A 12069-nucleotide genomic window follows, 5' to 3' on the forward strand; every position below is an offset into this window, starting at 1 on the left:
TCTCTCCCTAAAAAAATAAAAAGTGGGGAAAAAAGGGGAAATGCGTGTGTGAGAGAAGGAGAGAAAAAAAGACAGACAGACAGACAGACTATATGTGAGCGGGGAAGGAATTCTCCTGACTTGGAGTCAGGAGCAGGAACATACAACTTCTTGACAACCTGGTCCAGCTCTAGAGTGTTTTCTTTTCCCTTGTCTTACCCCCCCCCCCCTTTCACTTTCCATTGCTGAGCCTTTTGACCGTCCAAGGTCAAATTACAAACTGCCTTTCAGATTCCTGTTCCTCAGGGAGCCCAAAATGGGACAGAAACAGCCCGGGGCTTAGGGGCTATCTACCTCATTTCCGGGGTCAAAGGAAAACCTCTTTTAGGTACAAAATAATTCCCTAAACACAAGTGGGACCCCTCTAGAGCAGTGGTACTCAGTCCTGGCTGCAGAACAGAACCACCTGGGGAACTTTGAAAAATATTGATGACGGGTCTTCAATTTAGACCCATTAAATTAGAAGCTCTGGAGGAGGGGTCCAGGCATCTGGGCTCTTTTAAGCATCTCAGGTGATTCTATTCTAATAGGAAGCCAGGTTAACAACTGTAGCACTAAAGCTATTAACCCCATAATCAGAGGTCAAGGTTTGTTAAATGAGCAAAGAGATGCTTAAAAATGCTTTAAAAGCAAAGGAAGGAAGAAGCCCATTATTATAGGGCACGCACTTACTGGGGGCTGAGTCCTCCCACACTTCTGTATGGCGCGTGCGTGTGCGTGCGTGCGCGCGCACACACACGCACGCACAAAGATGGCGAGAGGTTGAGAGGGAAGATCGGGAACTCAGGGAGGTTGAGGCTGAGGGCAAGACTGCGCAAGCAGCTTAGCCCAGGGCTGGCACACATGATCTTTCTGGAGAAACTCCAGGGTGAAATTCCTGGGGAGGGGGAGACTAGCATTACTCTTACCTGAGCTAAAAAAAAACCTCTTTTCTTCCATCTCTTCCCAATCTGTTAAGGGAAAAACTACCCAGAAAGGTTTCCTGCTAACAGTGTGTATTTGTGTGTGGCGGGGCGGGCGAGCACGAAAGGCTATGTTTACATAACCAGCATGAACGGGAGAATTGAGGCCACCAACTCCTCAACCCCGCCCCCAGAACGTGCCTCAAGAACACGGGCAACTCATGTTAACAAGAAATGTTTGCACACTAACGACATTGCCTGGCTCCTTCAACCTGAGTTGTTTGAAGATGGCTATATTCTTAAAGCGACTGCCTCTGATTCCTCCCTTCAAAACATGAGTTCCTCATTGCCTCCAGCCTCCTAGCTTCTACCTTGGCCCCCACCAGGGGCCTCTGGAATGGGAAGGCACTTCCTTCCTTACCATATCCTTAAAGCCTCCAAGGACCGCGGCAGTGATGATGCCCAGGAACAGGCCCACGATGTTGAGGATGGTGGCAGACCAGAGCAGATGGTAGAGGTGAATGATGTCTTGGCAGCTGCTGACGTCAATGTACTCGTAGTACCCACCGGTGATCTCCACGCGGCTGGACAGGGAGAGGCACACACCAGTTAGTCCCCAGGGAGCAGGCTGTCTCTCCCCCACAACCTCACCCCCGCCCCAGGGCTCTGGCTATCAAGCAGCTCAGCAAAAAGACAGGTGAGCAGGTGGGGAGCTCTGGTGAGGGACAGCACAGCCATGAATGTGCTGGGGGAGTGAGGTGCTATGATAAAATGTGACTGCTCTTTATCCAAAAGATAAATGAAAAAAAAAAAAACCTCCTACTGACCAGAGAAACCCTTGTCACCATCACTAACAGAATATGTATGCATATCTATTATCGTAGATGTCGATCGGATCCATGATTTTGAAAAATAATACAATTATAATAGCAAAAAGGGCTACAGTGCCCAGTCTTAGATAGCATATGTGGGCACTCGGTCCGTGCCAGGCCCAGTGCTAAGCGTTTTACATATGTGAATTCATGAAATCTGTGCTGTTGAATATGGTAGCTACTGCTCATGGCACCGTTTAATTAAATTAATTAAAGTGAAGTAAAACAAAAAATTCCGTTTTCAGGCTCACCAGCCGCATTTCAAGTGCTCAAAAGCCGCACTCCTAAGAGCCACACTGGAGGCTGGCAGAGCAGATTACATTCCCATCATTGCAGAAAGTTCTATTAGCACGGCAAATCCTTACGCTAGTCTATGAGGTGGGTCCTATCACCATTCCCATTTTCCAGATGAAGAAACTGAAGCACAGAGAGGTTAGGGGCTTGCCCAAGCCATAAGTAGGAAAGCTGGCATCTGAATTCAGGCTTCAAAGGTTTCCCCATTTCCTCTTTCAAAATAAAACAGCAACAAACACAAAAACATTGTCCCAGGAAAAAACTGAAGACAAGCTGGTGCCCAAAACCTGAATTTCACCTCCTTGGAGAGGCCTTCCCTGGGCACTCAGTCCGAGGACACCCCCAGGCCCCCCCCGCCCGGCCACCATCTCTCACGTGACTTGCTGTGAACTGAATTGTGTCCCCTTCCAACATTGGCAAGTCGAAGCCCTAGCTCCCACTAGGATTGCAATCCAACACAGACAGGGTTTTTAGGAAGTAATTGAGGTTAAATGAGGTCAGAAGGGTGGAGCCCTAATCCGATAGGATTGATGGCTTTATAGAAAGTGGAAGAGAGGGGTGCCTGGGTGGCTCCGTGGGTTGGGCCTCCGCCTTTGGTTCAGGTGTGGTCTCAGGGTCCTGGGATCGAGCCCCACATTGGGCTCTCTGCTCAGCGGAAAGCCTGCTTCCCCCTCTCTCTCTGCCTGCTGCTCTGCCTACTTGTGATCTCTCCCTCTCTGTCAAATAAATAAATAAATAAAGAGAGTGGACGAGAGAGAAAGAGAGAGGAAGAGATCTCCATCTGCACCCACCAAGGAAAGGCCAGGTGAGGACACGATGGGGGGTGGAGAAGGTGGGTGTCTGCAAGCCAGGAAGAGAGACTTCCCCAGGCCCCGCCATGTAGGCTCCCTGACCTCAGACTTGCAACCTCCAGAACTCTGAGCAAATCAATGTCTCTTGTTGAAGCCACCCTGTCTATGGTATTTACCACAGCCGGCCGAGCTGCCTGACAGGTTTACCCTCCTTGGATTGCTAGTCTCTAGCACGTACTCGTTCCTGTCTATCTCTGAATGGAAGCTCTAGAGCAGGGACTCGGTTTATTTTGTTCACTAACGTCCCTGACACATAGCTGGTGCTACATAAGCACTTGTTGAACTGATTCACTGAAAGTTCCTGTCTTCTTGGATGTTGCAAACTAGTTTACAACTTGGCCTGGGAATCGTTAACGAATCTCCAATATTGTGCTTCTTAAAAAAATTGAAGGCTAACCTCCAAAGCGAATCAGGGAGGGATTGTTCACGCCAGAAAAGACTTTTCAGCATCACAGATGATTTTATTTTATCTTAGGTTTCTTCACAATCAGTGTTTTTTTTTGAGAACTTGCCATCCACGCGGTTACAGGACAGACTGCATCAGAACCATCTGCGTTTGTGTGTGTGTGTGTGTGTGCGTGCGCGCGTGTGTGCGCACGCCTGCCTCTGTGTGTCAGTGCATTATTTGTGTGTCTGTGCACGCATATGTCTTGGAGAAAGAGATGCTTAAACATGCAGATTTCCAGGCCTGGCTTCAGTCCCACAGAATTGGGCAGAATGTCTTAGGGTGAGGCTCAGGGATCTGTGTTAACAAGGTCACTGATGTTTGAAACCCACTGTTTTATTTGTTTTTTTTTTTAATTTTTAAAGGAAACTCTGCCCCCTACGTGGGTTCCAACTCTCAACCCGGAGAATAAGAGTCACACACTTCCCCGGACAAGAGCCTGCCAGGTGCCCTGAAACCTACTGTTTTACATAGTAAGCTTCTAGAGTAAGATTTTAAAGGTGTCTTCATTCATCAGAATTTGAACTGGACTTCAGTATGTTCAAGGGCAGAGCTGGAGCCCACCCATAAGCAGGAAGGCATACACAGAAATCGTATTGCCTAAAGCTTAAAGACCCATGACTCCCTGCGTACATCCATGAACACAGTAACTCCAAAGTGATTATTACTCGTGGCAGGTAGAATATTTTGTTTTTGAGAGTATCAAATAAGAATACATATATCTAGCTCTCATCAGCGATGTCGATCAAATCTACAATTCTGAAAAATAATGCAATTATAATAGCAAAAAGTGCTACAGTCCTTACTATTACCTGGTTCTACTCTAAGCAGTTTGCAAACACTAACTCAGTCAATCTCTATAGTAACCCTATATGGTAGGGGCTATTTTTATCCCTATTACATACAGATGAGAAAAATCAAGGCAGAGACAGAAATGAAGAGGTAGAGGCAAGATTTGAACTTGGACACTCTGGCCTTGAGTTTGTACTTAACCATGACATTTTGCTGCCTCTCGAAATCAAAACTGAGCACCACTGACATAGATCACTGTGGAATTCTATTACTCTATCATTATGAATTACAATCAAGCAAATCAGATTTATATTTCATGCTACGTTTTTTGGATATTACTTGCACGTATCTTTTCTTTTTCATTGAACCTAATACAAAACCACAAGCCATAACATTGGAAAGAAGACCTATTTCATTATCTTCTTGAAAAATTCTTGCTTCTGATATAAAATATGAACATATCCCGTGTTTATTGGGATTTTAAGGCATTACTCCCAAGAGTATCACTTATTAGTAGATTTATGCAGTGAAAAGAAAGATAGTTTACTGCCACAAAGAAGCACAGACAGGACTGCCGAAAGGCAGGCCGGTGGGTAAGGGTGAGTGTGGGGTTGTCGGGGCGCAGGAGAGGCTGAAGAGTCAGCTTCTGACTTCCCCCAGGTTATCTTTGTCTACTTCCCAATACACCAAGGGCAGGCCGGGAGTACACACAGACAGGCAGTACTGCACAGAAGACTCTAGAGTTGGACCATGTTTGGATCCCAGCTCTTGTCGCTTATTGTCTGACCCTCAGCAACTTTCTTAACTTCTCCGAGCTTGGGGTAGATTTAATGAGAGAATGCACGAAAGCACCACTCCAGCACCTAATAAGAGCCCCCGGCAAAATATGTAGCTATGTTTTTCTTTCCCCCTTCTAAGAGCCAGCCTCTGGCAATGAACCTTAGACTCTTGTTCTTAGAAGCATTGACACTTGAGAGGCGCAGACCACACCACCGTGATAGGTTAGTGGTTTGTTTAAAAATATTTAATAATTTTAGATACTATATGTTTGGTTCCAGTTTGAGCAGGTTCAGCAGCTATTGAAGTATTTTTTACTCAACCATGAAGCGAAAGAACATTAATGCTTAGATCTGGTTCAGGGTTTAGCAAATGAATGTGGTTTGTTTCTCTGTGAGATTCCGGATTCCACTTGGTTCGGTTTCTAGACTGTAAGGCCCTCCTACCAGACCCTACCACTGCCTGATTAAGCTTCTTTGAACATTTTGAAAACTAAATCATTCATTTAATCAAAATCCTCCGTGGCTCTCCATTCATTACCTTCCTGAAAAAGAGTCCCAATTCCTCAGGCTGCCATAATCCGACTCTAGAAGGAGTCTACACTCCAGCTAGCCTGGAGCCCCCAGGAGCCCCAGCCTGGCCATGCTGGCTACTTACTCCAAACCTATGCTCAGATTTCTGTCCCTACATGGAGGGTGCTGCCTTCTGTTCTCTGCCTGTCCTAACCTCTCCCACTACTCGAAGCTTCCGTACCATCTCTCTAGTGTCTTCTAAAAGGACTCCAGTGCCCCATTCATTGGCTTTTTCCCTGGACTCCCACAACCTCAGACAGCATGTTCCTCTTAGTCTGGCACTTCGCAAATGTCAGTAATTCAGTTAGTCATTGAATCCAATGTTTCTTAAGGGCCCACTCAGTGCCAAGAACTAGGCTGGGTGCGGAGGTTACAGTCAAGTTGGACATAACGTCTCCACCTAAATTGTAACCTCTCGAGGGTGACGGTCTTCTCTTACACTTCTGTTGTGTCTCCCTCACTGCCTAGCACAGTGGTAGAAACATTCTAAGTCATCAATAAACACCTGGTGAATGAGTAACTGAGTTCAAAGACTGATTGTGGCATTGATCATGAGCTTGATTGCCCAATATAGGCTTTCACCCTCTTGCTCTCAACTTGCTGGGTGCGCATGGAGACACAGATAACCTCTCTGTGTTTCAGTCATCATTTAACAAAGGAGGAGGCAACAGACCTTGGATAAGGCAGCAGGACATCCTTCTGCCCTTCCATAGGGACCTGGAACCCTGGGAATCTGCACGCGGGTCTAAGCTGCCCTCCCCACAACCCCCACTGGTAAACTGAGTTCCGTAAGGGTAAAATTATGCTTTCTCCATACCTATTCTTCTCGAACAGTCCCTGGCACATATTTTAGGAGCTCCGTAAAAGTTTGTTGAAGGGAGGAATGAATGAAAGTAAGCTATCTCTTTCTGTTTTATTACCGGTGGAGACAGCTGACAGACTACCCCATATCCCTCCATTTCCTTTAGGTGACGCATTGGCAACCAGTGATATTGACCTGACCTCTCCAAAGCTGAGCGAAGGGCTTTGAGGAGCTGTGTCCTAGAGAAAGCCACCTTCCTGCACAAGGCTAAATGGAATAATCTATGTTTGGTATTAAAACCTCACTGCCTTGACGTCAGAGAAGGTCTGTGGGTTTGAGGGGACAGTAGAAACTCTGTTTCCATAGCACTATACAAATGACTGCCTGATGTTTTTGTTCCCACTTTTTTTTTTCTTTCTTGGCCTCCTTTCCAGGAAATGGACTGGAGGAGCTGGCAATTGATTAAAAATAGGTTTCGTGTGAGGAAAACAAATACACACTCGGCAAAATTAAAGTCCCCACGTCTCTCAGAATGCTTGTTGTTAGCTATATTTAGGCCTGGAGTTCAGGTCTCTTTGGCACTGACTGGAAAAAGACTGTGGACAAGGAAAAACTATTCCCTCTATTGTAGGACTGTTACCTCTTCAAATCTCGTGGCCCTAGTTTATGACCCCATTGAGACTGTTTCCTGATGGAAAGTTCAGGAAGTCTTTTCCTAGTGGCTTTGCCTTTGGAAACTTAGCACTGCCGACAGGGCCTTGACTGATGCCCGGGGTTGGTCTCCAGGCATCAGGTAGGTGAAAACCATTTCCAGGCTTGAAGATCTTTAGGGACAGTATCCCCGTGACCTCTCTTAGTTGCCTAGGCCAATATTTTATCTTCCTGGTGAGGAAGAAGGTGTTCTTCTTTTTGGTACTTTCCCAAAAATGTCACTCCTGTTTCATTAGGTCTTTACTCATACCTGGTCCTGTGCTGGGGCCTGGGGATATAGATAAGATGAAGTCATGTTCCCTGCCTCTAGAGAGCCCAGAGTTTAGCACCGCTCCTCATAAAATTCCTTTAGAGAATTTAAAGACCATCCTGGCCTACGTTGCTCTAAGAAAGTAAGAAAGTCAGTTATTATCAAGTTCAGATTGACAGGAAGATATACTGGGGCTCCACTTTCGGAAAAAAATTTCACCTAAGGACTCAGTTAAATGTAATTTAAAGTAGGGTTTAGTTTGTGCAAACCTTTTCCAGCAACACACCTCATTGCAAAGAGAAAGGTGTGTGCGCAAGGAACACACTTTGCAGCCCTCCCAGGGCTGGCCTCCCCTCTTTTCCATCTCAGGCCTGTGGTGCTGGCCAGCTCCCAGACCCCATCACCCCGCCCCCTACCCCCCCACGCCCCCCAGCCAGGAAGTGGGAAAAGAGGGGGAGTGGACCAGAGGAGGGGGGAGAGCAGGGAGACAGTGAGAGAGAGGGAAGAAGGGGAGAAAAGGACAGCAGTAGGGAAAGGGAGGCAAGGGGAGGAAAAGGAAAGATAGTAAAATAACCCCAATTCCCGTGGGACCTATTTTACATTCCTTTGATCATTTTTGGAAGGATGAGCTCAGGAAGTACAATTATAGCCAGCCTCTCCATCACCGCTGCGAAGGAGGGAAGTCCTTTACAAGTGTTAGTTATTATTACAACATGAATAATTGAACCTCCCAGATAATCCCCAAACCTCATTTGAGTCTTTAAGTTTCTCTTCCTCCGCCCGCCAAACCTTTTAACGAAACGAGGCTGGTACAAGGGAAGGAGGTAAAGGGCTTGTGTGAGTCCCGCATGTCTCTTCCTTGCCTCTAGTCCGCCAGGTCTTGATTCTCAAACCAGAGTGACGGGCCCCCCCAATACCGAGAGGAGGGAGTGAGGAGGGGGCTGCATGTATCTGATCCTTCTGGATCTAGCTCCAGCCAGGCCCCCTCTGCCAACTCCCTTCCTCTCTCCCTCTCCAGGCCCTCAGAGCCCCATATTCCACACTCTAGCATTCAGTGGCTTATGGGGTCTGGCGTTGAGTCCAAATTGCTTACAGGGTCAAGTCCAAAGTCATTCCCATGGCCTGTGAGCTCTCTATGGTCGCTTCCTACCCCCTGTCAAACGGGCCCCACCCCACAACTGCTGGGAATGCCCTCCCCACCTCTACCCCCTTTTGGTTTGTTTCCTAACTCCCAACTCATCCTTTAAACTTCAGCGCCCACATCACCTCCTCCTTGACACTGTCCCCCAGCAACTCTGAGTTCAGTCATTTGGGTAACCAGGGTCCCCAGTGTGCCCACTAATCCCCACTCTAATTATCACACTCTGGCCTATGTAATCAGTCGTCCACACATCCCCACTATTCTGTGAGCTCCTCAGTGGTAGACTCTGTATTCCTACCCCCTAAATATGTTTTGAAAGAAAGAATAAGTGATGTTTTTGCAATTAGAGAGCAGAGAGCCAGGGTGGTTGTGACAGGACTAGCACCGAGTCTGCTCCTGCCACAGGGCCTTTGCACTTGCTGTTCCCGCTGTTTGAAATACTCTTTCCCCAGGTATCTACTTGGGTTGCCTTCTGCCTTCGTTCAGGTCTCTGCACAAATGTCGCCTCCTCAAACAGACCGTCCCTGGCTACTCTGTCTCACATAGCACACAGGCTCCTCACCTTGTCACTATCTATCTACCACCCCTGGCTCATTTTTTTCTCAGACCCCTGATCAACCCTTGACATATTATATATTCACACGCTATCGGCTGTCTTCCCTAATAAAATATCAGCTTCATCAGGGTAAGGACTTCTATTCTGTTTGCTACTGAATCAGCAGGGTCTAGAACAGGGCCAGGCCCAGAGAACAGGCTCAGTAACTTTGTTGAGTGCTGTTGAACTTGGACTTAAGACAGAACTGGGTTTGAACCCCATCTCTACAATTTCGAGTTCTGTGTGACCTTGGGCCAGGTGTCTGCTTCCTCTGAGCCTCACTCCTCACTCTCCACATCTGTAAAATGGAGATGATCATCCTACATGCATCAGAAATGAGGACTAAATGAGATCAAATATTCCAAAGCACTTTGCACGGCACCTGGCACAGGGGAGGCAAGTAACGCTTATTAGCCGAAATCCGTTGACAGGTCAACATCTTGCATTTCTCTGATCTGGACAGCGGTGTGCCCTTGCACTCTGTCCTCCCGCCCCCCCTCCGCCTCCCTGCCCCTTATAGTCCCCACTGGGGTCAGACTGTCATTCCCGGAGCCTGGCCGCTCAGCACGTACTTGCCACAGTTGTAGAGGTCGCAGCAGAAGCAGGTGTTGCCCCGGATACGAGGCGTGCAGAATCCTCGGCTGAGGTGAGGGCAGTTCACCTGAGGGCACACACAACAGTGAGGGGGTGGGCTGGCGGGGATGAGGACATGACCCTCCGGGACTGGAAATATGAGTCAGTGACTGATGGAGACGGCAAGGACGGTATGGACAGCTGTCAGATGAACACCCCCGCGTGGGAGAGGGATGGGGCTGGGCCCTGGGCTGGCTGAACTTGTGCCTGAGACAAGCCACCGAGGGGCCGGGGTCGATTCCAACCCTGGCCACAGCCCTCAGTGCCCCATCCCTAAGGTCAGAGAGGCAGAGGAAGGAAGGATGGGTGGAAGGACAGATGGAAGAACAAATGACAGTAGGAAACAGGACAGGTGGGGAAGGGGAGCCAGCGGATGGGGGTGGGGAGAAGGGGAGCACATGCAGGCTGAAGTACAATAGTACCTCTCTAGCTGCCTGGGTAAGGTTCCTCATAACCCTCGCGGAAGGAGAATTTTTGGTTGAGGAACTTATGACCTTATATAGGAAAAATAGGATTAGGGGGAGCAGGGTTACAAGCAAACCTATGGAAGTCATTATTAATATTTTCACAGTCACCAAGTTAACATAAGAAAGCGATCAGCACGAAATCGAGAGAACATCAATGACATTTTTACACATTTCGAGTTTGCAAACAGTTTAAAAGATCAGTTTTTCCATTTACCATCTTTCAAGAACTTTTCCAGACTCCTTTCCCCATATGGATGCAATGAAGTGCTTGTAAGCGGACACTTTTTTTTTTTTATATATATCTGGTCCTTCATGTAAATGCTCACTGCCTTTTTGATAAACTGTCAGCACACGCACCTTTCTACTCCTCCCTTCGAACCCGAGGATAGTTAGAAAAAACGGTGAATTTGCAATGGGGGGAAGGAGGGGGAGCAGGTGAAACGCAGGGCCATAATAGAAGTATTTGCCCTGGTGCCTTGGGAGGAGGGCTGTCACTTTGCTGAACTCCAAGGGCACCATTCAGACAGTACTTTATGTCGAATGGCAGTTTCATGTTTGAGGCCTCTCTGGGTTGGGGGGCAATTATTATGTGTTCGCTGAGCAGGCAGTGGGTTGGGTCACTTTCTGAAAATGACCCGGAGCTGAGCTTCCCCTCGCTGCCCACTGCCTCTGGTTCTGCGTGAGGCATGGAAGAAGGGAGAAGTTGCCATGCAAAGTGACCCAGACTTCTCAGTGGCCCTCATTTGGCTTCCTGAATTGTCTTGCATGGGGGACACAGGCTCTGCCTCCCTAGTCCAGACCCCGGGCTCTGGTGGGGCTCCTGCTTTTCTTCCAGCTGGCCACCTAATCCAAGCAACAAAACCATCATCTGCAGAGCCGGGGGCGGGGCCTGCCTTGGGGCCTGAACTCAGCTGTCCCTCTTGGGATGGAAGCCACACACTGAGAAGCTGCCTGCTGGGGTCACGGGGGCAGCCTGTGGCCACAGAGCAAAGTAAATCTGATTAGGTCTCAGGAGGCCCCAACCTATGACCGTGGCCTCATTAGCACTTGTGCTCTGACCCACTGAGCAAATCAACTACAGACACCTAGTGGCAAGCCTTAGGCCTGTGAAAAGGAGTAAAAGAAAGGGGGTTTCAGGCAGAACAGAAGACCCTCCCAAAAGGTAAGGCATGCAGCCTCATTCAGGCTCACCTCCTCAGCCTCCTTCTGGGATGTCTTGGGGACATAGTGGCACCGGTTAGCGTAGAGTGGTTTCAGATCCTGGAAAGGGAAACAGCAAACCAAAGAGTTTGGGTTTTGGAAAACAAAGCAGCAAGTGCTCTGACTGGTAATAAAACATCTGAAAATGTGCACACGCGCGTGCACGCACACACACACACGCACACAAGCCGGCAGTGGGTCAGGTTAGTTTCTGAGAGCGGCTCATCTATGGAGCCCAAGAATCTGAGGATTAGAGACAAATGTTCTCATAACTGCTTTCCACCAGGCCACTTGGTTAATGAGAAGTTAGGAAATTGACTGAGAAATCAGTTCTGTGAAATTTTCTCTCTGGTTTTCTTTTATTTCTAGTCTCCATCTTCCTGCCCAGAGTCCCCAGGGAACACTCTTGCAACATGGTATTCCCAAAAGGAGGGAGCCCGGCTCCCAAGATGAGGTCTCATTATCACCTGAGCTCAGGAAGCGATTCCCCAGGGGGCTGAGCAGCTGCTGAGACTTCTGTAGATTCTAACTCAGCTGAACTATGAGCCATTTTCACTCAACTACACAGATTAGATGAAGACCGTGACCTCCAAAAATACCGCGAAAGCCCAGAAGACTAACATGGGGCTCAAGGACAGTTGACTTACCCTCCTGGCTTGGCCAGCTTCCTGGTGAGGAGCTCTCTGGCATGGGGGTTGGGGTAGATCAGACAAACACGATCCAGCG

General features: G+C 48.1%; 1 protein-coding gene across 4 annotated transcripts in view; it reads right to left on the reverse strand.

Annotated features, from left to right (window-relative positions):
* TMEM255A (transmembrane protein 255A) overlaps positions 1 to 12069 on the reverse strand; it is a gene marked incomplete at both ends in the record, with an annotated part of 48202 nt that overhangs the window by 12952 nt on the left and 23181 nt on the right. Inside the window, 4 exons of one of the 4 annotated variants that reach the window (XM_080794938.1) lie at positions 1363 to 1525; positions 9616 to 9704; positions 10099 to 10170; positions 11335 to 11403. In XM_080794938.1, the coding sequence (XP_080651064.1) occupies positions 1363 to 1525; positions 9616 to 9704; positions 10099 to 10170; positions 11335 to 11403 (393 nt within the window). The remainder of the gene's footprint in view (positions 1 to 1362; positions 1526 to 9615; positions 9705 to 10098; positions 10171 to 11334; positions 11404 to 12069) is intronic. The other 3 variants (XM_080794939.1, XM_080794940.1, XM_080794941.1) reach the window with 3 other exon arrangements.

Source organism: Martes martes (genome assembly GCF_963455335.1).
Source record: "Martes martes genome assembly, chromosome: X".
In the NCBI taxonomy this organism is placed as follows: Eukaryota; Metazoa; Chordata; class Mammalia; order Carnivora; family Mustelidae; genus Martes; species Martes martes.